At 44.8% G+C, this 24,606-nt stretch overlaps 2 protein-coding genes across 2 annotated transcripts in view; one reads left to right on the plus strand and one right to left on the minus strand.

Moving 5' to 3' along the window:
- Nucleotides 1-5,663, plus strand: part of RHBDL3 (rhomboid like 3) — a 47,017-nt gene extending 41,354 nt beyond the window's left edge. The window contains exon 8 of the mRNA XM_073797868.1: nucleotides 1,985-5,663. Within this exon, the coding sequence (XP_073653969.1) occupies nucleotides 1,985-2,256 (272 nt within the window). The 3' untranslated portion in view covers nucleotides 2,257-5,663. The remainder of the gene's footprint in view (nucleotides 1-1,984) is intronic.
- Nucleotides 5,664-8,147: 2,484 nt separating this feature from the next.
- C20H17orf75 (chromosome 20 C17orf75 homolog) lies at nucleotides 8,148-22,639 on the minus strand. Its single transcript, XM_004312696.4, has 10 exons — nucleotides 22,360-22,639; nucleotides 21,410-21,490; nucleotides 18,865-18,990; nucleotides 17,818-17,958; nucleotides 17,515-17,572; nucleotides 15,606-15,725; nucleotides 14,737-14,801; nucleotides 14,449-14,585; nucleotides 13,318-13,421; nucleotides 8,148-10,287 (listed from the first exon to the last, which is right to left on the minus strand). The coding sequence occupies exons 1-10, from the start codon at nucleotides 22,497-22,499 to the stop codon at nucleotides 10,072-10,074; spliced, it is 1,188 nt and encodes a 395-aa protein (XP_004312744.1). The 5' UTR covers nucleotides 22,500-22,639; the 3' UTR covers nucleotides 8,148-10,071.
- Nucleotides 22,640-24,606: the final 1,967 nt, after the last annotated feature.

The raw sequence follows: 24,606 nt of genomic DNA on the forward strand, positions 1-24,606 counted from the left end.
GAAAAATTGGGCTTCATTTTGAATGTACTGGGAGGCCACTGGAGGCCTTTAAACAAGAGAGATACTGACAGTTTTGAGTTTGCAGTCACTCATCAGGCTGCAGGATGAAGAGGATGTTGACTGAGGGGGATGAGACCAGAGGCCAAGAGGCTCATTGTGAGATGGGAAAAGATGAGTCTGAACAGAGGAGAGAAGAGGGACACACAGACTCTCATTCAGTCCCCAGAACATGGCTGTGAAGAGTGGGTTATTGTCAGGCTTAATTTACAGGCTCAGAGCGTGAAGTTCCTTGCCTGGGGTCACCCGCCCTAGAGGTGGTAGAGCCAGTGTTCAGAGCCAGCTTGTGTCATCTCTAATGCCCCACACTTTAGCCAGGCTGGGCAGGAGCTCCTGGACTGTCTGTGCCTGGGTCAGCTACCTGCTGTGTGGGGAGGAGGAAGACTGAGCCAGAACAAAGGAGCAGGGGCCTGGGTGGGCTCCACTTAAATCCACTTGTACATCCCTTGTACCCCTGGCGTTCAGGGCCCTCTGGTCTCCGTTTCCTGGATGGGGTTGGAGGATCTCTAATCCCAGAGAGGAACTTCCAGCCCTAAAACTCACAGAATCTTTGAGCCGGGGCCACGGTGGGCCGTGGGCGGGCAGTGGGCTGGGAGCAGTTGGGGAGCATAGCCTCCAGTTTGCTCAAACTGAGTTTGTCTGTTTGCAAGGAAAGGAACAGAATGATGTCTTGCTGTTTAGAAGAATCCAACTCCAAGCAGCATAAAAACTGAAATGTGGTTTTGGAGCTGGAACCAATGCCATTCAAACCTCGTTTGCGGACCACAGGGCCTGTGAAGCAAAGGCAGGAAGATGCCCCAGGGCCTGGGGAGGCGTGTGGGAGGGTACTGTGGGCGTCCCTCGCCGCTCCTTTTCCGCCATCTATTGGCCACCCCTGGAGTTGCAGGGTCCAGGCCAGGAGGCTGGGCAATTCCCCTGGGGAAGGATCATCCCTCGAGGTGCTGGCATCTCTGGGACGGTTAGTGTGGAGAGAGGTGCCCTGGTTAATTAACTGGTAACGAATAAGTAGAAAATTCCCCTCAAAGGCTTTAGTCTGTCAAATGAGGATAAGAATCCCCACACTTGGTGTTTTTTGGGTGGTAGGTAATGAAATGGCACAATTTCCCAGCACTTATCCTTTCAAGAGAGTACATCCCCATCGGACTGGCCAACCCAAGAAGTTCGTGCAAGAACGATGGATTGGAGAGCGGGATGGGGGCGTTTTAGAATCCGTTAAGGTTAATTTCCAGCACTTTGTTGGGACTGTTTATTTCCATTCCTTCTTTGCCCTTCTTTCCCTTCATCCCTTCCTTCCAGCCACAAAAGCACTGGTGCTGAGGGTTCTTTAAGGGTTTTGAGCTAGTACATGAAGACACTTTATAAAATGTAAAGGGCTAGCACGTATTGAGGTTGTTATTAATGTCCCGGCCGTGCAGCCTGGTACCTAGAGGCTGAGACTTTATACAGATGGGGAAACTGAACCTGCAGGACTCACACCTGCAGGGGTGCAAGGGCCTTTGGGCTTCTGCACAGAGCTGTCCCCTCTGCCTGGAACGCTCTTCTTCGGGTCTTCTCTTGATATTCAGATGTCAGTCCTTTAGGAAGATCTGTCCTGATTCCCCAAACTAAAGAATCCCCCTCCTTAAATGTGGCCTTGATTTTAACTCACCTATTTTTTTCCCCATAGAATTTATTTTACTGAAATTATCTTACATACGTAACTATATGCTGGTCCATCTCCAGACCCTGTAAGCTCTAGGAGGACAGAGGTTTGTGTGTTATCTTCACGATTATATTTCCAGTGCACAGAGCAAACAGTGCTTGGCCTGATGGGTAGTGAATGCATTAGTGGGTGGACAGCTGGATGAATGGATGGACTGCAAGGCTTCCTGCTCAGCCCCCGCCCCGTGGCCCTCCTGTGACTTCTCTGTGCTTCCTCCCCTTGCAGTGAGTATGGAGTTTGGGCGGGCCGTGTGGCTGCGATTCCACCCATCAGCCTATCCCCCGTGCCCTCACCCGAGCTTCGTGGCGCACTTGGGTGGCGTGGCTGTAGGCATCACCCTGGGCGTGGTGATCCTGAGGAACTACGAGCAGAGGCTGCAGGACCAGTCGCTGTGGTGGATTTTTGTGGCCATGTACACCGTCTTTGTGCTGTTCGCTGTCTTCTGGAACATCTTTGCCTACACCCTGCTGGACTTAAAGCTGCCGCCGCCCCCCTAAGGGCCTGGAGGACCTTGGTCGGGGAGGGGAGGGAGAAGCAGTCGGGCAAGGAGCAGCCGTGTTCTTTTTCTCATCACCAGCTCAGTGAGGCCAGGGAGGCGAGGACAAGAGACGCTGGGCCGCTGTAATATTTGTGTTCCGATTTGAACAGAGTGGAGGCATTTTTCTGAAAGGCATGTGTTGGAGGGTTTGGATGTGGCTTCTGTAGTTTTTCTAGATTGTTCTGAAAACCTCGGGCCAGGGTGAAGGCCTGGGGTGAGATGAGAGTGGCCGTCCCCTCGGGCTGGGCGTGTCCCATGTGTACAGGGGTCCCCTCCCTTGTCATAGACTGGGCACCAGCCTTCTCACTCATCGCCACCCTGAGACACCTAAGCGCGTAAGGAGGGCCTGAGTCTGTAGTAGCCAGGCAGGCCCTTGTCCAGCCCAGAGGTCACTGTGGGCCAGGAAGTGTTCCCTCCATAGCTGTTGGGTCTGGAGCTCTAGAGTGGAAGGGAGCCTGGTGGTGGAGGACATGTCGACTTTGGTCTGGGGGGCCCAGGGTGCCCTCCCATGCATGTCAGTGGGTGCTGGGATGTGGCCTCTAGTGCCTGGGGTGGGCAGAGGAGGCCGATTCTGTAACTCCAGGCCCCACCTTTGCCCTGCAGGTACCCAGCGAGAGGAACCCAAGTGGGAGGGAATAAACTTTGTTCCAAGTTCCCCCCGAGGAAGGGTATCAACTTTGGGTGTCTCCTGGGTGCTGACATCTCACACCAGTGCCCCAGCATCCGTACCCTTATGTTCAGGGCCTTTTCCTCCCCTTCCACTGCCCTGACCCCACAATGTGCCTGTCCTTTGTTTATAGAGCCAGTGTTCTGATACGTGTGTGCATGCGTGAGTGTGTGTGTGCGTGTGTGTGTGTGTGTGTGTGTGTGTGTGTGTGGTCTGGTGGGCGGATGCACGTGGGGTGGGAAAGACAAAGTGAGGCCAGTTGGAGGCAGCAGAGGAGGCTGTGAGGGGCAGAGGGGGATGGGGCGGGAGTTTGCATGAGAGGAAGGTGGGTGCTGAGAGATGGGAAAAAGCTTGCCCCCTTCTTTCTTGCTTTCCTCAGAGAGGCTACTGGGCTTTCTTGCCTTTCTCAGAGAGGCTCCCGGGAGCCTCTCTGAGAATCACTGACCGTGGGAGACTTGCCGTGGTGGAGGGAGACCTCGGGCCTTTCCAGGGACCCTCAGGATGCTCAGGCTTTCCTCGCCTTTGCCAGTTCTGCTCCAATTCCCATCTAGAATAGACTCCCTATCTGAAAAGTTCTGTTGTATCTCCCTTAGGAGCCTTGGGGGCGCAGGAGAGGCTGGAGCAGGAATGTTGAGGCCAAGTGCCCTTTTGAGGTGAGGGCACAGGAGGCTACATAAAAGGAACTCAATTCAGATGGAAAACTACTCCTGGAGAAGAACTGTAGGGTGCTTGGGTGAGTGTCAGAGGTGAGGGCAGCCCGTAGACTCAGATGCTCAGAGCTGGGAGGGAATACGGAGATGATCAAATCCATCCCCCCACCCATTACACAAGTGGCAAAACAAGGCTGAGGCAACGACCCCTGATAGAAGCTTGTGCCCACCCTGAGGGGAGGGTGTGGGGAGGATGGCGTTTGACAAGCTACGCCATTCCCTTTATACCGCTCTGGGAACTCAGAGCCACTGACAGCCCAGGAGGCTGCGTTCGTGCAGGAACGGGGCAGCCACATGCCTGTCAGAGCCCTTAAGTATACCAAGGTCCAGAGTCAGCCAGGCCAAGCATTTGGGGGTCTTGGGCCACGTAAATGGTCAGGGTCTTCCTAGCCAGGGACACCCCCAAGCCATGCCAAGCCCTTCCCTGGCTTTGCCCAACAATAGATGGTTCTGGTGCCCGCGTCTGGCTCCCGAGGTCCTGCTGCACTTGTGCCAACGCTGTGCCGAGGACTGCCAGCCCCAGGGTGGGGGATGAGCCTGGGTGTGGTTGAGCTGTGCCAGTCTGTGCCCTGCCAGCCACTCTCTGCCCTCCTGAGAGACAGGTGTAGCTGGAAGAGTCTGCTTCTTAGGAGACTCTGAGCTGGAATGGGGGCCAAGAGGCTCGGGTGAGGATGGAGGGGGGGGGGCCTCAGCCCTGGGCTGCCGCCACTGCTAACCCTGAGTGGCGCTGTCCTTTCCTGGAGGGACAGAGCTGCTGGTGCCCTGCTGCAAGGCAGGGGCTTCCCCTCCAGACCCTGGCACCTGAGAGCTCTGGGATGTGGGTGGAGGGGGCAGAGAGGGGCCTTCTTGTTTGGTGCGGCCTGGAGAGGGGCAAGAAGACTGTGAACCAGAAGAGTCTAGAAAGCCCTCAGACAAGTACCCAGTTCCTTCAGAGTTTCAGATGGAAGCCTGTTACCGAGACGGACTGCCTGAGGCGGAGGTCCTGTCTCCCATCCGGTTAAGTCTGCCCTGCAAGGTCTGGGATGCGCTGAGGGAGCCTCCTCCACACCTCAGGCCTCCAGCCCCAGCTGCTCCCTGTCCAAAAACAGCCCTGAAGTTCTTTGCTGTGCTTAACGCCCACCTGCACCACCTCTCCCAACCATCGCTCCAAGCAAGACTGCCCAGTGATGACGGCAGTCACTCCACACCACTCAGGTCTCCAACCCAGGGCCGGGAGACAGCTGTTCGGTAAGAAGGCTTTACTTTTGGAGTTTGGCTTTTTCCCCGGCAAGTCCCTCTGTTCCCGAGCTCCCAGCACCTGCCAGCAGCACGCCCCCGTCGTCCTCCGTCCTCCCTCCTCTAGTATGGCCACCTGGCCAGGGTGCTGGGAAGCAGAGGGTGGAGTGAATCTTCAGGCTGTGGAGGACAGTTGCCTTTCATCCGCAGGCTCCAGAGATTGAAAGCTGAGGTTCCCCAAACAGCAGCCCTAGACTCACTCCCTCCCTCCCTAAACGCAAGAGGAATCACAGAAACTGGGGAAAGGAAAACAAACCTTCAGAGGAGAAATTTCGTTTTAATGACACCATTCATCATTCATTTTTTAATTAGGAAAACTCCCTAATGAGACGCTTTTGACAGCTAATGGGATTCTCAACTTCCATGAGAATCATTCTTGCCCAGAGGATTAGGGGAGTTGCTGCTCGCCAAGCCTGGATCTTCTTTCCCCAGTGTCCAATTTAGTTTGCAAATAATGATGATTCCCGGGTGCAGTGGAAACCCTTTCCTGACATCATTCATGTTGCTCCAGTGCTGGCTGGAAAGCTCTGAAACTCCTCTGCCTTAAAAAACTGCCCAACACTGATCTTCCTCTGCCCAGGACTTAAGTGGAAACAAAAAACACAAGCTGCAATGTTTGTTTCTAAATATTTTTATATTGTGTATATTCTGTATATTTTTGTTGTAACATATTATTTGAGCACAGATTCCATTAAAGATTTTTTTTTTCTTTAAGCCATTGGTTATTCAAAAAGTGACCTGGAGGGCTGGCATTGGACTCTATTTCATCTCATTTTGGGTTAGGGAGGGGGAGAGTGTGGACAGCAGTGGGGGTGGGTCTACGATGTATGCTCTACAGATGGGGCATCCATGCTCGGTGCTGGTGTTTCCTGCTCGGTGGTTCTTTTTTTTTTTTAATATAAATTTATTTATTTGTTTATTTATTTTGGCTGCATTTGGTCTTCGTTGCTGCGCGCGGGCTTTCTCTAGTTGTGGCGAGCGGGGGCTACTCTTTGTTGCGGTGCGCGGGCTTCTCATTGTCGTGGCTTCTCTTGTTGCGGAGCACGGGCTCTGGGCGCCAGGGCTTCAGTAGTTGTGGCACGTGAGCTCAGTAGTTGTGGCTCACGGGCTTAGTTGCCCCGCGGCGTGTGGGATCCTCCCGGGCCAGGGCTCGAACACGCATCTCCTGCATTGACAGGTGGACTCTTAACCACTGCGCCACCAGGGAAGCCCAGCTTGGTGGTTCTTAATGTTTCTTGAATTACTGAGTTCTTTTGACTGGTTGATGAAAACACGATTTCTCTGCCCATAAAAATGCACAGATAGACAATTTTGTGTACGATTTGGGGGGAAAGGGCTGTGAATAAGGAAACTCATCCATAGTTTCAGGTCAAGAACCTCTGTGCCAGCTGTCCTGGTGGGTGCCCTGCCTTCCCCTTCCACTCTTACATGGTACCCCAATGAGAGCTTAATATTTTGACTATTATTATTGGAGGAATTGTCTTCAAAATATCCTAGGTACTTCCTTTTTTACCCCAATGACCTAGTCTTTCGGTCTTTCTAGAGGCTGTCAGTACCCTGATCTTGAGAAGCGATTAGGAATGTTCTCAGGGTAAAAGGGCATGGACAGTTCACATACAGAAGGGGAGCATTAAGCGTTAAGGTAGAGTCTGGTGCTTGGTAAGTTTAACAATCGAGTGGGCTTTGAATGGATGAAACCTGAGAAGGTGATCCGTTCTCACCAGGTTTTCTAAGCTGATGGCAGTGTATGTAGTTTTGCCATTCATGACTTTCGCTGGAGGATTAAACTACCCTGTTAAATTCACTGTGGGAGTCGTTTCCCTTAAATGTTTTCACATCCGTTTCCTGTGTATCATTTACAAATATTTTTAAATGCTTTCTGGAATGGCAGAAGTCACCCCAGAACAAACTTGAGAGCAGGGTTCAGCCTAAAGGTCCAGGAACCCACTTCTGTCTGGAGTGTGGAGAACTGACTCTCCTAGAAGGAAAGTCTGGACCCTGTCAGCAGCCGTGTTCCCAGGACTCAGTTCCAGGTTCCGACACCCGAGGCAGTTAAAGGTAAGCTCCCTGGTAGCCAGAAGTCGTTCAGCCAGCTTTGGACTCGGCCTCTTATCACTTCCTTCTTCACTCTTCGGCTTCCTCCCTTCCTCCCTTCTACCATTAAGTAATGGGAAGATTCTTTCTTCCCATTACTTAATGTTTACCGATAATGAGGTAATTATGAAGACCATTTACTGGGTACCTACTACGAGCCAGGGCACTGGGCGAGAGGCACTTTCAATCTTACTCTCATTTAATTGCACAGCTACTTGGTGTGAAGTGGGTATAAATACACCCGTATTGACACATGAGGGGAAGGCTTAGAGAAGTTCAGTAACTTGCTAGTAGGATCACACCCAAGACGGCCTGGTTCCAAAGTTCGTGTTCTTAGCCTTCGGGTGTTTGTATAGAACTTTAAGGACACTAAGTTTGTAGAAGCATCAGGGTGTTTGTTTAAAGAGCCAGTCTCATTGCCCTGGGCCTAGGGCCATCGGTCACAGCCGTGAGCCTTGGAACATTAACTCGGTGGTCACTTAACAGGATCTCCGTTTTGTCAGCCCTCCCAGAGGTAGGTCACAAGAAAATCAGCAGCTATCACCCCCTATCACCCCCAATTTCCAGAATCTAGCATTTATGCCAGCGCAGAGTGGTATGAAGTCCATGAGGCACATCTAAGAAGTTTAGCAGCTATAGGACTGGAGCTGCCTTCTTACACCTCCAAATGGAAAGACTTCATTGAGGCCAGTGGGGTTTCCATTACTAAGAAGACACATGGTTAGGAAAATGTAGTCCTAGTAACTGAATCTTATTTCTGAGATGCCTGCAGGCTTTTCTGGCATCTGGTATAAGGGATCCTCTGGTAAAGGAGAGGCATTCTGTCATGGTTAATAATGAATGAGAGTGAAAGGAATTGACTTGGGTTATTGAGTTCGAAAGGTAAACTTTACTGGACAATGAATAAAACATTGTGATGGAAATTGCTCCTACACTCTGCCTGATGCCTCCTGCAAGATGCGGAAAGGTGTCTCCCAGCAGGTGATTTGATCTTCTTCAACAAATTCCTTAGCCTAACGAGTATAATTTCCCCCATAAACTTGTTGTGAATTAATAAAAATGTCAGGCTGGAGAATTGAGCTCACTGAATAAAAATGACTGTGCTGGTGAGAAGCTAAGTTGTTTTATTATTATAAATATAATTACAGATAAATTGAGACCATTTTTGATATGTGACAAACATACATTTCCTGTGTATAGCACACAAATAATACATAATGTATTCCACACTTGAACAAATGCTTTTTAAAACTTTAAAAGTTAATATATTAGCTTATTAAAATTTGAATACAGTACATGTTTTTGGTCATGAGCTCTTTGAGTTTCTTCTCATGGCCCACAAGATATTCAACTCCATGTCACTATTTTCCTTGTCTACAGTAGTGATATACAGTTCATCATACACTTTTAAAATAAGACTGTTTGATATATAACTGTGTAATGTGGTGAGCTTACATTACAAAAAGTATATATAAAAGTACATATAAAGAATATGTAATTATGCCTTGACTCTATCCATAAATGACTTGAAGCAGGTAATACATTTGCTTTTAAATGCTATTTACAACATGGACTCTTGAATGATATGTGAATTTGAAAATGAAAAATATGTTTTCCAGACTCAAAATGTTGATGTCTTAACATTGTTTATTTAAAAATTTGATTTCCAAGTGGGCAACACTACATTAGAAAAAGATTCAAGGGCTATGCCGTAAAATCGCTTGTTTTCCATAGTCATTCTGAATTTAATGCTATAAAAAAGATGCTACTTGGATTTTTTTTTCTACACTGACTATGATCCAAGTTATTAAAGTTTAAAACCATATGAAAGCCTTTATGAGGATCCTGAATTATATTTCTCATTAAAGAAAAGAAATGGCTCAGTGAGTCATGTCTCTAGACTTCAGTATAAGAGAAAGCAGAAGGCCATTGTCAGTCATTTGGAAAGTTAAAACTCAGCACTTAATGTGAATTTAGATGAGTGTAGGAGAGGACTTTTATGGGCTTGTGTTCCTCTGGGCATCCTGAGGGCAGTGAGGACACAAGACTTCTGATCTTCTAAACAAAAATCATTATCAAATGGATTTATTAAAGAGCTAAGCAGAAGAAACTGCAGTCATATGTGTGTAGCTACAGTTGGCTTCCATTATAAATTATAAACGGCTCTGAGAACACTTTCAATTGATTCAGAATAAAACAATTTAAGGCTTGCAACAAATGTACAAAAAACTAAAAGCAATGATTAACCCTGACATGAAGAATCTCTGTTACATTTGCTTGTACAATTTATGTACTTTGTTTCTTTTTTAACCCTCTGTTTAAAAAATCCAGCATTTTCGTCTGAAAGAAAAAAGAAAATATAGGCTCTTGGCAAATACCTGTGAACAAATGAAGAAAAGTGATGGGGCCACTTCTGCAGTAGCTTTCCATCAGAGATAATGTTTTATCTTGAAGCTAGTACATCTATTTTTAAAGCTCATTTACCTCCCTACACACTCATGATCTATTTGCATATTGACACGAAATCTGGCTTCATCATCCATCATCAATCAGACAAAAAAAGTCTATCAAGCACCCACAGGATGCACAGATCTGTTTTTGAAATGGTGTCGTGGTGTTAATCTGTCCTAAAACTAGGAGTACTTTTTTAAAAAGAAGCTATAGTACGTTGAGAAAGAAGTATTATCATTTTTCTGGGAGGAAAAGTTGCTAAATACTGCAGCAAACTCCTCACAGAAGCCACAAAATCACCTCTGAAGTTTTTTAAGGAACAACTCCCTGAAGTCTAGAATTTATGAGACCAGCAAATGTAAAATTTTCACAACTCTAACACACACCTATCTAGGGCTCAGTGAAGATTGCATCAGATTTATATGTCTTATTAGGTTTAATCTTAAAAGTACAACATGAAAAAACCTAGAATGTTTCAAATAATCTGAAATAGCAATCCTATGACAGTTATAACAACTGCAATTTCAAACACCAAGGCTTGCATAACTTCACAATATAATCATCTCAAAACATGTGATCAAAAACTTTGGGTAGGAGCTTCTTTCATAAATTCTTCGAGGACAGCTACCACACTTTTGGCTTCGGGCATTTCTTCGTGTTCCGCTTTAACAATCTTCAAAAGGATATCTCCACTACCACAGTTCTTTAGGAACATGTAACATTTAAACAAAGCATAATGATTCATTTCTGCCTGCCGGATAAATCTCTTCAAATTATTTGTGTCTTGTATGGCCTAGAAAAAGATTACCCAGTTAAATGTGTGTTTAGTGAGATAATAATGAAGCCTGAAAAAGATCTCCTATCCAGCTGAGAACTCAACATATGTTACTGAAATGTTTGCTTTTTATTTTTGAATATTTTCATCATTTTTATTGCTAATATGCTTTGCCCTCAGTAGAACAAAATCTTTTATATATATAAAGTAAAAATACTTTACAAATCTCCTAAATAAGGTGACAACATGCCTCCCCACCAAAATTTTGAACCCTTAGGCATGGAACTCCTTTTTTTGTGCTTTCCAACTAAGATATGTCACGAATTACAAGACTGAAGTCCTTGAAATATAAGCAAGCATTCAATCCAATTAACTGGATATGCAATGGTACATATGCAGAAGCCACTGAAAAATACAAATGGAATGCCTTTTGAGGATTCTAGTTCGTGTTTGTTTTTAAAAACTTATTTTAATTATTGTGAATAAGGCTTATGGTACAAAATAGATACAGAATAATGCAAATTTATGGTTAAGACCCGGACTCTACTGACAATTAGGAAACCATAAACAAGACCAAAAGACAACCCTCAGAATGGGAGAACATATTTGCAAATGAAGCAACTGACAAAGGATTAATCTCCAAAATTTACAAGCAGCTCATGCAGCTCAATAACAAAAAAACAAACAACCCAATCCAAAAATGGGCAAAAGACCTAAATAGACATTTCTCCAAAGAAGATATACAGACTGCCAACAAACAAATGAAAGAACGCTCAACATCATTAATCATTAGAGAAATGCAAATCAAAACTACAATGAGATATCATCTCACACCAGTCAGAATGGCCATCATCAAAAAACCTACAAACAATAAATGCTGGAGAGGGTATGGAGAAAAGGGAACCCTCATACACTCTTGGTGGGAATGTAAATTGATACAGCCACTATGGAGAACAGTATGGAGGTTCCGTAAAAAACTAAAAATAGAAATACCATATGACCCAGCAATACCACTACTGGGCATATAACCTGAGAAAACCGTAATTCAAAAAGAGTCATGTACCAAAATGTTCATTGCAGCTCTATTTACAATAGCCCGGAGATGGAAACAACCTAAGTGCCCATCATCGGATGAATGGATAAAGAAGATGTGGCACATATATACAATGGAATATTACTCAGCCATAAAAAGAAACGAAACTGAGCTATTTATAATGAGGTGGATAGACCTAGAGTCTGTCATACAGATGAATTAAGTCAGAAAGAAAAAGACAAATATCGTATGCTAACACATATATATGGAATTTAAGAAGAAAAAAAAATGTCATGAAGAACCTAGGGGTAAGACAGGAATAAAGACACAGACCTACTGGAGAACGGACTTGAGGATATGGGGAGGGGGAAGGGTGAGCTGTGACAGGGCAAGAGAGACGCATGGACATATACACACTAACAAACGTAAGGTAGATAGCTAGTGGGAAGCAGCCGCATGGCACAGGGATGTTGGCTCGGTGCTTTGTGACTGCCTGGAGGGGTGGGATAGGGAGGGTGGGAGGGAGGGAGACGCAAGAGGGAAGAGATATGGGAACATATGTATAGGTATAACCGATTCACTTTGTTATAAAGCAGAAACTAACACACCATTGTAAAGCAAATTATACCCCAATAAAGATGTTAAAAAAAATAAATAAAATAAATAAAAACACCAATAAATAAATAAATAAATAAAATAAAGATATTGTTTACATATAAAGAATGACAGGTAACATCTTTCATTAGTATTGCCTTTACAATTTATAATGTCGCTATATCACAGTGGATAGATTTGCTCCATTGAAATGTGTCTTTTTGTTTGTTTATTTGCAAATAGTAAACTAACATGAAAAAATGTTCAGCCTGAATAATAATTAAAGACAGATTTGAACAGCTATGGAGTACCAGTATTAAGTTAATAAAAATAAATAAGATTGATAAAAACCTGTTGTATTAGTTTCTGCATAGAAAACCCACACACATTGCTGGCCATTCTGTAATTTGTTCCTATTTTTCTGAAGTGCAAGCTGGCAATTTGTAAGAGGAACCAAAGCATTCAAACCCTTTGACTTGGTAATCCCACGTTAGGGAATATACCCTAAGGTAATAATCCAAATGAAAAAAATACGATCCAGCAATGCTCCTTCTGCATCTCCCTGAAGAAAACAAAACACCTATTCAAAAAGGTAACTGCACCCTTATGTTCCCTGCGGCATCACCGAAGAACCCAAGTGTCCACTGACGGATGAGCAGACAAAGAAACTGTGGTATATATACCCAGTGGAATACCACTCAGCCATGAAAAAGAATGAGATCCTGCCATCGGTGACAACGCGGATGGACCTCAAGGGCATCATGCTAAGTGAAACAAGTCCGACAGAGAAAGACAAATACCACACGATCTCTTCTACATGTGGAATCCAAATATATATAGAGTTAAAAAAAAAAAAAACAAAAAAACAAGCTCATAGACTTCAAGAACAGACTGGTAGCCACCAGAGGCAGGAGGTAGGGAGTGGGAGAAATGGGTGAACTGTTTTGGTTTTGGTTGAAATAAACTGAAATTTTTAAATGCAAATAAAAGGACTTCCCTGGTGGTCCAGTGGTTAAGAATCTGTCTTGCAATGCAGGGGACGCTGGTTCGATCCCTGGTCAGGGGACTAAGATCCCACGTGCTGTGGGGCAACTAAGCCCGCGCGCCACAACCAGAGAGCCCACACGCCGCAACGAAGAGCCCACGCTCTGCAACTAAGACCCGACACAACCAAAAAATAAAAATAAATAAATAAATAAAGCAAATAAAAACAGTGATATACCATCGTCACCCTGTCAGATTAGCAAAGATGAAAAGTTTAGGTACCCAGTCGTCACTGGGTACGGGAAAACTGGCACTGAGGATTCTAGTTTTGAGAATGACATCATAGCTATAAAGCAGATTTGTTACTCAGTCACCGGTACTAATTACAGTTCAGACAAAGACTATGCGTGGCACTCGGCACACAGCCAATTAGTTACCTTTAGTTTAAAGTTCTCCAGGACTTGTCGAAAAAGAAAAGGGTTACCTCCTTCAGCACCATTCAAAAAAGCCTGCATCCAATCCTCACAAAACCGATTGCTTCCTATAAAATATTTTAGAAAAATAAATAAAAGTGAAATCACAAGACATTTATTCTTCCTTTCTTTTTATTTATTTTCTTTCTTTCGCGGTACACAGGCCTTTCACTGTTGTGGCCTCTCCCACTGCGGAGCACAGGCTCCGGATGCGCAGGCTCAGCGGCCATGGCTCACGGGCCCAGCCGCTTCGCGGCATGTGGGATCTTCCCAGACCGGGGCACGAACCCGTGTCCCCTACATCGGCAGGCAGACTCTCAACCACTGCGCCACCAGGGAAGCCCTATTTTCTTTTTTTAAATTGAGGTGTAATTGACATATTAGTTTCAGGTGCACAACATAATGATTCAATATTTGTATACATCAAGATATTCTTTCCTCCTTTATAAAAACTCTTATAATGAATTATTTAAGACTTCTATAATGGTCTAAAAAAACTTAACTCACCACCTGGTTAAGAAATACCAAAATGGTTGAAGTTCCCGTGTGCCTCTTCCCAATCGCATCCCCTTCCTTTCCCATCAGAAAGAATTATCATGCCCATGTCTTTCTATAAACTTTTGCCACATACTTTATCTATAAGCCCTATATAGTATTATTTTGCATATGTTAAAACTGTATTTTTCTTTAATGGCTCTTGCATTATATAATACATTTGTGTGCTATACTGAGACATATAGCTCTAGTTCACTCATTGTCACGGCTATATAGTATTCCATTGTATGAATAGAGCAGTTTATCAATTCTCCTGTTGACAGACACTTAAGTTGCTTTCAGTTCTTTGCTATTTCAAACAGTGCCCTTATGAACATCTTGTATTTGTCTCCTTGTGTACATGTACAAGAGTTCTCTATATACCTAGGAGAAGAATTGCTAGGCATGACATGATTTCCACGTTTCTAGAACTGCTATTGTTTTTGGTGATTTGGGGATAAACATGTAAAACTGCACAAGACAGGAAGGATAAGTTTGCATCATTTGTTCTCAGCGCAAAAAAGGAGATTCACAAGCCTGCTCCCGGGGTTGTTGGCTCACCTGCATTGTGGAACTGAGGCTGGGAGCTACTACAATCGATGATCACAGACTTATGCTGCTCCTCCGTCATGGCCATGCACAAAGACGTCATGGTGCCTTCGTGAATAAGGCCTTGGAGACTGGCCACACTCAGAAACCTGCCACACACACAATCCTTTTGCACAAACTATATTATAGGATGGGAGGGAGGAAGCAAATTCATTCTGCATTGGGAGTGGGGGTGGGTGTTAAAAACATAAACATCAGGCTTGCTGTGGAAAAGGTTCTCTTTGCAAAACTGTTCTTTACCTGTGAATGTCTCTCTTTGTTTTTTCATCTGATTCTTTAACCTCAACAGGAGTATAACTCAGAGCCTATGAGAGAAAAATAAAGCCTAACTGATACATGTATTCCAGTTTTCCTTGTTGCGCAGCCACTTGTGACTAAACATCACCTCCCCCAATAACCACCACGCTAGACGATGCTTGCTCGGCACTGTCCGGGAGCGCTCCAGAGCCTTGTTCAGCTGTTGCTGTTCAGATCACTAATCCTTGTTCAGATCACTAATGGTCTGAAATCTGGCTTCACCACCTGGGCTTGTGGGGCCATCCAGCCTCAGCTGCATCTACCTACCACATATTTACATGAAAAACCTGGCCATTTACTCGAGCCTACCCCATTGTCTAGATATTTTAGTGAATTTTTCATTTTTTATTTGGACATTTTTATATAGGTAAAATCCCTTTTGATTTCCATTTTCCTTCTCAAATTATTTTGGAAATTACACCTCTTCCAGATCACTTCAAAGGGTAATTATTTTAGGGAGTTCCCTGCTGGTCTAGTGGTTAGGATTCGGGGCTTTCACTGCCGTGGCCCAGGTTCAATCCCTGGTCGGGGAACCAAGATCGCATAAGCTGTGCAGCGCGGCCAAAAAAAAAAGGTAATTATTTTAAAACGTTTTATCTTATTAGAAGACTCAGTATTTGCAATTCTACCTTAGTAGTGTAACTTTCTAGATCTGAATAAATAGAGTGTGGTCTATCCTAATGCAGGCATTGTCTGAATGAATATTCGGGGGGAAGGTAATGTTCAGAGAAAATAAGTATGTCTTTAAATAATCCAAACTTGGCCAAAGTGATTCTCAATTAAGGAAATGCTTTTGTTTGGGCAATACTTACAGCATGTAGCAGAAAGGTAAGCTGCTCCTGAAAGAGATGAACCACCCTTTGGATTGGGCATACAACATCCTCAAACCAGCTGCTCAGGTAGGACTGTACGTGGTTCTCCCCACCCCTTTCCTAGATCAAGAGAGAATGTCATTTGCTTTGATATCAGCCTTCACCTTGGACTTAACATTTTCTTCATGATACTCTTGACAGTGAAAAGAACTGGGGACAGACACCTTCTTTTAAGCTAACACCACAAATTTTAAAAAAGGAATTGTGATATAACTTTGCTGGGCTTGTTGGGCAGAGTGGGGATTAATTCAGTACTGCATTTCTTAAAAACACACTAAGAAATGCGTTATATAAAATGAAGAGACTGAATTAATAGGGTTCCATGCTATTTCTTCACTGAAAGGAGTTGGGGCATTTACATGTCAATCTCCTCCCACTGTACTGTGAACTCTTGGAGATACTCTCTTAATAATCCTCATCTCCCCAGCACCTGGCACAGCGTCTGAAATGTCCATGGATGAGCTTATAAAGTGCCTGTTGAATGAAAGAATGCAGATAGTTCGTTCACACTCGAAATGCGAACAGGGAAGGATACAAGTCATCGCATCAAAACACTCAAGCCCACTCCGGGTGTCAGACACGCTGCCAGGAGCTCATTTGGCTTCCTTGGCTGTGCTGCTCCCTGGGGCTGGAGGGAGAGCTCCAGCCTGGGAGAGCAGCTCCCCCTAGACTCGTAACCCCGGCTCACTCCTATGCTATCCTTTCCCCTCCTGCAGTGTCTTGTAAGCACATGCACAAGTGAAAGAAAGGAATTATTACCACGTGTAATGGGGAGTAAATTTTAAGAGTTATGACTTTACTGCCACCAACCAAACACATAGTTTTTAAAAGGTATGGATAAAGGAATTGATACGGAGGTATCTAATTCATAGAAGATCGATTAATGAAAACTGGGATGTTTCTAAAAATCTTTGAGGTTGAGTTCAAGGACAGTCATCCCATTGCATAGCATGTCTTTGGTGCCAGAGGCTTTGTGGGCCATTAGTTCTGACCAGAATATAAATCTTATGTGTCTAGAAATTGGGAAAAGAACGTCATCTTCCTCGCTTGGCATGTTACTATATACCTTTGAATTTAATTGAATTTTTCATAGATGCAAAACTTCAGAAGCAGTCTTGTGAAACATACAGCACTTATACGACTATGTTCCCTGCTTCCCTTAACAAGCACCTTTCTTTTTTTTCCTTCTTTTTTTAAAACAAATCCATTTAAAATTAATTTATGTATTTTTGGCTGCGTTGGGTCTTCATTGCTGCACGCGGGCTTTCTCTAGTTGTGTGGAGTGGGGGCTACTCTTCATTGTGGTGCGCGGGCTTCTCATTGCGGTGGCTTCTCTTGTTGTGGAGCACGGGTTCTAGACACGCGGGCTCAGTAGTTGCGGTGCACGGGCTCTAGAGCGCAGGTTCAGTACTTGTGGCACACGGGCTTAGGTGCTCCGCGGCATGTGGGATCTTCCCGGACCAGGGCTCGAACCCGTGTCCCCTGCATTGGCAGGCGGATTCTTAACCACTGTACCACCAGGGAAGCCCCCAAGCACCTTTCTTTTAGCCCACAAAGTAGCACATTTTCAGAATTTCTACGTGTTTGTGTCCACTTGGATGATTTGACAAGTATAGCAGTCGCATAATGTTAATCATCTCAGTCTTTAAAAATATTAACGCAGGGACTTCCCTGGTGGTCCAGCGGTTAAGACTGCACGCTCCCAATGCAGGGGGCCCAGGTTCAACCCCTGGTCACGGAACTAGATCCCGCGTGCTGCAACTAAGACCCGGCACAACCAAATAAATAATAAATATTAAAAAAAAAAGGAATGAAACTCTTTTAAAAAAGATTAATGCAATCATCTTACCTCACAGTTCATGTTATTTTTCAGCCCTTGAATATACTTGTCCAATTCAAGCCTGAAAGTATGTTCTTAAGGAAGCAATAAAGGATGAATCAAGAAAGGGTTTTATTTCTCAATAGGTAATATAAAAATCTCTCAAATAACTGTCAATTAAAACAAGCCAAGACAAACTGGTCGTACGGAGGTCTGAAATTGGAGTTAATGCATAAGAGGTAGAAAACCTTTGCGGACGTTGCTAGTAATAATCCTCTACTTGCCTGCCAACACTTTCCTTCCTGATACCCTCAAAGACCAAAGAAAGGATATAGCTCAAGTCCTTTTTCAGACCCTCCTAAAAAGCAGACCACATACTCTGAACAGTTATGTTCAGAGTCTGTTGTTGTTTGGGAAAGCAGTTTTTCTTGTTGGAAAAGGCAGTAATAACAACCAACTCGGTAACCTGGCGTTCTAGAACAGAAAGAAAAAGGTTAAATGTGTTATTTTGATAACTCATGCATGTAGTTCTGTAGACTCCTCTGAGCCCTGGTCATCCTTGTCTGGCAATACCATTAGATTGCTCAGTAGGTCAGAGCTTCCCAGACTTCTTGGTTTACTTGTAACAACAGAGGAAAATGAACGTATACCATAATGGGCTTTAGCTAAAGCAGCACCTAACAAACATGGAATTTCTTTGAATTCTCCTGTCTTATGTGAAAAATTCATGCAAATTTCACTCTTGTTCATAGTTTTTCCATGTTCACATAAATATAATCATCTTTTCTCCCTCCCCTAAACCTTCATGAATCACTGAAGCTCCAGGCAGATGTGAAGTGTTTATCCGATGGCCTTATCTTTGGTATGTGGCCTCATACTCCTGAGAGGACTTGATGCCAATATCATGGTCTGAAGTGAACTACAATCAAGGGGTGTAGTAGAAAGATGGCTGGAATTCGACTGAGGACACCTATATTTAAGCCTGAATTCCATCAATGTGACCAGCCTTGGGACCTCAACTTCTCTGAGTTTATTACTTCATCTGAAAATGGAAGTAAGAGTATCTGCTTTATCACCCCTTTGCAAGGAGAATGGCATTGAAGTTTGTGAAAGCCCTTTACCACTGTAAAGTATACAGTTATAGTTTTGGTAATGAGCTCTTCTCTTCCAAGTACAAGACTAAATATGTACACCGAGGAGGCAGAGTCTCTGCCGTTCAGTTAATTCCATTCCACAAAAATGTGAGGCCCAGTGCTCAGCTGCCAGGGAACAAAGATGAACTTTGCAGGTCTAGTAGGTACTGATCTTTTGGAGTTTCTCGCCACTTCTCATATTTAGCTCAGAAATAAAATCTCAGGATACAGCACATTTTATACTTACCTCAGCTCCACAGATGCAACATTACCCAGCCCTTCAAAGACTGCTCCCTTAGAAAGACGCTTAGCAATGAAACTGCACAGCTCTGGCTCCAATTCAGATGGTAGATTAGTATCCGCCAAGGAGAGGCTTGACAAATGAAAGACACACGTTCCTTACCAGTGGACTCTGCATTTACACCCCGCAAGTCAGACAGGACATCGCTAAAAGCCCTCACTAAGGACTCGGCAAAGCTTTCTATCTGACTCCTGTTGGTGAGGCTTCTAGGAATGTATATCACCAAGTATGATCTACCTCATCCATTTAAAATAGTTCTCTTTCCAGCTCATTCTCTCTAGTATTATGACTCCACTGGGACCCCCAAGCCACTGACCTTATATCTTTTTCACAGCAGCCTCAAGTTTCTCATCCTCATCTTCTTCCTCCTTACCAAGCTTAAATTCCAGTCATTGTAATCACACCCCTGCACACATTCTCATTCAACCCCCCTTTCACCTCCCTGTACCTACTTAGCAAAACTTCAGCCCTGGTTAGTCCAGCTCTCTACCTACTCTGCATCTGCACCTATGCAGCTGAATGTGGTTGGACAAAAACCCATATCCACAGTGTCTAGTCTCATTTTAAATTAATGACCACTAGGAATTTCCTGGTGGTCCAGCGGTTAGGTTGGTGGTTTCACTGCCGTGGGCCCGGGTTCAATCCCTGGTCGGGGAACTAAGATCCTGCAAGCCGTGCAGCACAGCCAAAATACATACATACATACATACATAAATAAATGACCACTAGCCTCCAGTGGGCCCTACTGCTGCCCAGCTATCACATTTCCTGGTTCACTCATTCTCAACTCTTTGAGATCTCTATTTTTCTTTAAATTAATTAATTTTGGCTGCATTGGGTCTTCGTTGCTGAGCGTGGGCTTTCTCTAGTTGTGGCGAGCGGGGGCTACTCTTCGTTGCAGTGCGCGGGCTTCTCATTGCGGTGGCTTCTCTTGTTGCAGAGCACGGGCTCTAGGCACGCGGGCTTCAGTAGTTGTGGCTCGCGGGCTCTAGAGCACAGGCTCAGTAGTTGTGGGACACATGGCTTAGTTGCTTCACGGCATGTGGGATCTTCCCAGACCAGGGCTTGAACCTGTGTCCCCTGCATTGGCAGGCGGATTCTTAACCACTGTGCCACCAGGGAAGTCCCTCGAGATCACTATTTCATGCCTCCTCTTCTTTCCTCAATCCTCCAACTACCTACTACCCATGAATAAACACACCAGCTTAGTGATCATTTATGAGCTAAACATAAACACTTCAGTTTGGTTGAGATTAGAATATAAACAGAAACTATAAATTGAATATGCAGGAAGAAAAGCTTTTCTGTCATCAAACTTCCCAATATAAAATATAAACCCAGTACGCCTCACATCTTTGGTTTCATGTTATGGAAAATTTCAAACATATAAAAAGTAGAATAGTATAATGAACCCACATGTACCTACCACCCAGTTTTGACAATTATCAGCTTATGGGCAATCTTGTTTTACTTGGTGGCGGGGATAAATTTGGAGATTGGGATTGACTTTTACACACTACTATATATAAAATAGATAACGAAAAAAGACCTAGTATATAGCACAGAGAACTCTACTCAATACTCTGTAATAGCCTATATGGGAAAAGAATCTAAAAAAGAGTGGTTATATGTATACATATAACTGATTCACTTTGCTGTCCACCTGAAACTAACACAACATTGTAAATCAACTATACTGCAATAAAAATTATTTTTAAAAAAATCTTGTTTCACCTGTACTCCCATGTTGTCCATACCTCCCACTTCCCAGACTTATTTTGAAGCAAGTTTCTGGAATCATATTATTTCATCCCTAAATTTCTCATTAGGTATCTCTAAAAATGAGGACTTAAATATATATATATATATATATATATATATATATATATCTATCTCCACAGTTCTATTACAGTACCTGAAAAATTCCTTAAATCATCCATCATCCAGTCACTCAGTGAACATAATTTTGTTTTATACTCCACTTTGCATCCAACAAGTGTTGAGGTTCATTCATTCATATATATATATATATATATAAGTATATATTAAATATCTACCCTGTGCCAGGTACCACTCAAGGTACTAGGTAGGGAGACATCGATGAACAAAAGAGACAGCAATCGCTGCTATCCTGGAGTTTACACTGTAGCGTGCAGCAGAGGAGCTATGAAAGGGTATTCAATGCGGGGGGGGAAAGGAGGATTTTAAATTTCTTGATACTTATATTGAATATTTACTGGAGTTCCAATCAAGAAGCTCAGATTAACTGTGTGGCTAATCACCCTGGGGCTAATCACAAGGGTATTTGGATCTGCCCCAGCCTTGACTAAATGAAGTAATAAAATCAAGATGAGGTTCCTAGGGGAGAGGTGGGCTTGATGGTTTGACTCAGGGAAAGCTGCGTGGAGACAGGGTACCCACTGACATCTGCAGGCCAGAGATGCCCTTAAGAGAAAAGCACATACGCGGGATATGGCCAAGCTGTTTTTACCTGAAATCATCACCAGAGGGAGTTTCTGCATTTGTGCCACTTGGGCTTCCATCATCACTGTCCGCTCGCTGCTGTGCCAATCTGCATGCCGCAAAAGCAAGTCAGCTATCAACTTATGGGTTCTAACTCAAGCGGAGTATGGGGCCCCACCCCCCCGCAAGCAGGATAGGGGCAGTCAACTAAAATGCTGCAAGGTAGAAGTGCTTGAATCCTCCACTGCCTCCATTGACAGGGAAAACCCATAAAACAGCTCTGACAAGAGCTCCCTCTCTCTCCAGGCCACTTAAGGGGTGGAGGAAAGGCTAAATTAAACATCCAGAAGAGTCAAGGAAATTTACTCTTAAAAACAGACTTTACAGGGAATTCCCTGGCGGTCCATTGGTTAGGACTCGTAACTTTCACTGCTGAGGGCCTGGGTTCAATCCCTGGTCGGGGAAATAAGATCCCCCAAGCCACGCACTGCGGCCAAAACAAAAACAAAAACAGACTTCACAGGGCCAGAAGAACCCCAGGAAGTCTGCTGGGGCAGAGGGAAAAGAGGCAACAAGGACAGAGGGTAACTAGAAGGTGGGCGTGGGGGTAGGGATGGCGGGTTGGGGATGGAGGAAAGTGGGGAGACAATGACAGGAAGGACAGGGGATGGGAATTGACATTATTGAGCGTGTGTGGCACTGCGCTAAACAAAAGGCAGGGGCGACAGGAAGGGGCTGGAAGATGTTAAGGACAGAGCGCACAGGCATGGGAGGGCCAGGCACAAAAGTCCAGGATGGGGGCCCGGAAGTACCGCGTAAGGCGAGGAGGGCCCTGAGGGCCAGAGACCTTGGCTGGGAGGGGAGAAGACGGCGTTTGAGAGCCGCCAGGCTGCGGGACCTGGGGTGGGCTGCGGGGCCGGGCGGCGGGGCCGAGCGGTGGGGCCGGGGCGGGGCCACAAGGGCGGTCGGGCGCTGCACCTGCTTCCGCGGTAGCTGTAGAGACAGTAGTAGCTGCTGGGCGGCGGCTCGAGTCTCCGCTCCTCAGCGGAGCCACCCTCCTCGCTGCTCTCTAGCTCCTTTTCATCCCCATCCAGCGATTCCTGCAAGGAAGGGAGCATCGCGGCGGCCACTGAACGGCCCTGTGTCCCCGCCAAACCGCTCCCCCGCTGCCGTACAGTCCTCGGTGGCCCGGCTCCTCCGGCTCCCGGCCCTCGCGTATCTGCGTTCCGCCGGTTTCCCGGGCTCTCAGGCGAGGAAGCTGGACCGCCCCCTGATTTTCCTGTCTTCTCTCACATCATTCAGGTCTCTGCAGAAACGTCACTTCCTCAGAGAGAACTTGACTGCCCTATGCAAAACACATCCCACACGCACCTCTACTGATGTCCCATCAGTCTCTGTCCTGTCCCCTTATATTTACTTCTTCTTCATCGCACTTGCCCCCACCTTATGTATTTGTTTACTATGTCTCTCCCAGTAGAATGTCAGCTTATTCACTGCTATATCCTCTGTCCTAGCCCACGGCCTACGGTGCTCAAGAACTGTTTGCTGAATTCGTTTTAAGATTTTGTAACGCCTAGGCATGTTTTTCTTGCACATTTCACCCTATCACTATATCAAAGATATTAAAGTACACCTATATCCCATGTTAACTTTATATAGAAAAATAATAGCTAACATGTACGGAGCAGTTTCTGTGTGTGAGGACCCTTCTAAGTGCTTTACAAATACTTACTCATTTAATTCTCACAACTCCATGAGGTAAATATTATCCCATTTGACAGATGAGTAAACCAAGGCCAGTATTACTTAACTTGTCCATGGTAAAATAGCTAATAAGTGGCAGAGTGGCATTCAAACCCACTCTGGCTCTAGAACTCTTTTTTTTTTTAATTTATTTATTCATTTTTGGCTGCCTTGGGTCTTCATTGCTGCCCGCAGGCTTTCTCCAGTTGCGGCGAGTGGTGCACGGGCTTCTCATTGCACTGTCTTCTCTTGTTGCAGAGCGCAGGTTCTCGGCGCGTGGGCTTCAGTAGTTGTGGCTCGTGGGCTCAAGAGCACAGGCTCAGTAGTTGTGGTGCACGGGCTTGGTTGCTCCATGGCATGTGGGATCTTCCCGGACCAGGGATCGAACCCGTGTCCCCTGCATTGGCAGGCGGATTCTTAACTACTGCTCCACCAGGGAAGTCCCTCTAGAACTCTTAATACTGCAAAATTGAATTGAGGATGACTTGTTGACCTAAAATTATTGGACAATTAATCTCAGGGTTGTTTTGTTTTGTTTTGTTTTTCACTTCTTTAGATCTTTAATTTCTTACAATATTTTGGTTTTCCAGAATATAGTTCAGAACTTTTGTTAAATTTATTCCTAATTTTTATGCTTTTTGATGCTATTGTAACCAGAATTGTTTTCTTAATTTTATTTTCAGATTGCTTGTTGCTAGTGTATAGAAGTACAATTGGGGCTTCCCTGGTGGCGCAGTGGTTGAGAGTGCGCCTGCCGATGCAGGGGACACGGGTTCGTGCCCCGGTCCGGGAAGATCCCACATGCCGCAGAGTGGCTGGGCCCGTGAGCCATGGCCGCTGAGCCTGCGCGTCCGGAGCCTGTGCTCCGCAACGGGAGAGGCCACAACAGTGAGAGGCCCGCGTACCGCAAAAAAAAAAAAAAAAAAAGAAGTACAATTGATTTTTGTATATTGATCTTGTACTGTGAACTTTGTTGAACTCTTATTAGCTCTAGATTTTTAAAAAATGTATTCCGTAGAATTTTCTACAAACAAGTGTATTAGTTTTCCAGGGTTCCCATTAACAAAGTACCACAGACTGAGTGGTTTAAACACACACACAAAATTTTTTTTTTTTTGGCTGTGCGGCTTGCAGGACTGAACCTTGGGGTCCCAGCAGTGAAAGTGCTGAGTACTAACCACTGCACCCTAAACAACAAAATTTATTGTCCCACAGTTCTAGAGGTTAGAAGTCCAAAGTCAAGGTGAAAACAGGGTTGGTTCCTTCTGAGGGCTATGGGGAAAAGTCTGTTCCAGGTTTTTCTCCTTGATTTATAGTGGTCTCCTTCCTATCTCTTTATAGTGTTTTCTTCTATACCTATCTCTGCAACCAAATTTCCTCTTTTTGTAAGGACACCAGTCACCAGTGTCCACCCCAATGACCTCACCTTAGCATTATTACCTCTGTAAAGACTCTATTTCCAAATAAGGTCACATTATGAGG

Source organism: Tursiops truncatus, chromosome 20 (assembly GCF_011762595.2).
Source record: "Tursiops truncatus isolate mTurTru1 chromosome 20, mTurTru1.mat.Y, whole genome shotgun sequence".
Lineage (NCBI taxonomy): Eukaryota > Metazoa > Chordata > Mammalia > Artiodactyla > Delphinidae > Tursiops > Tursiops truncatus.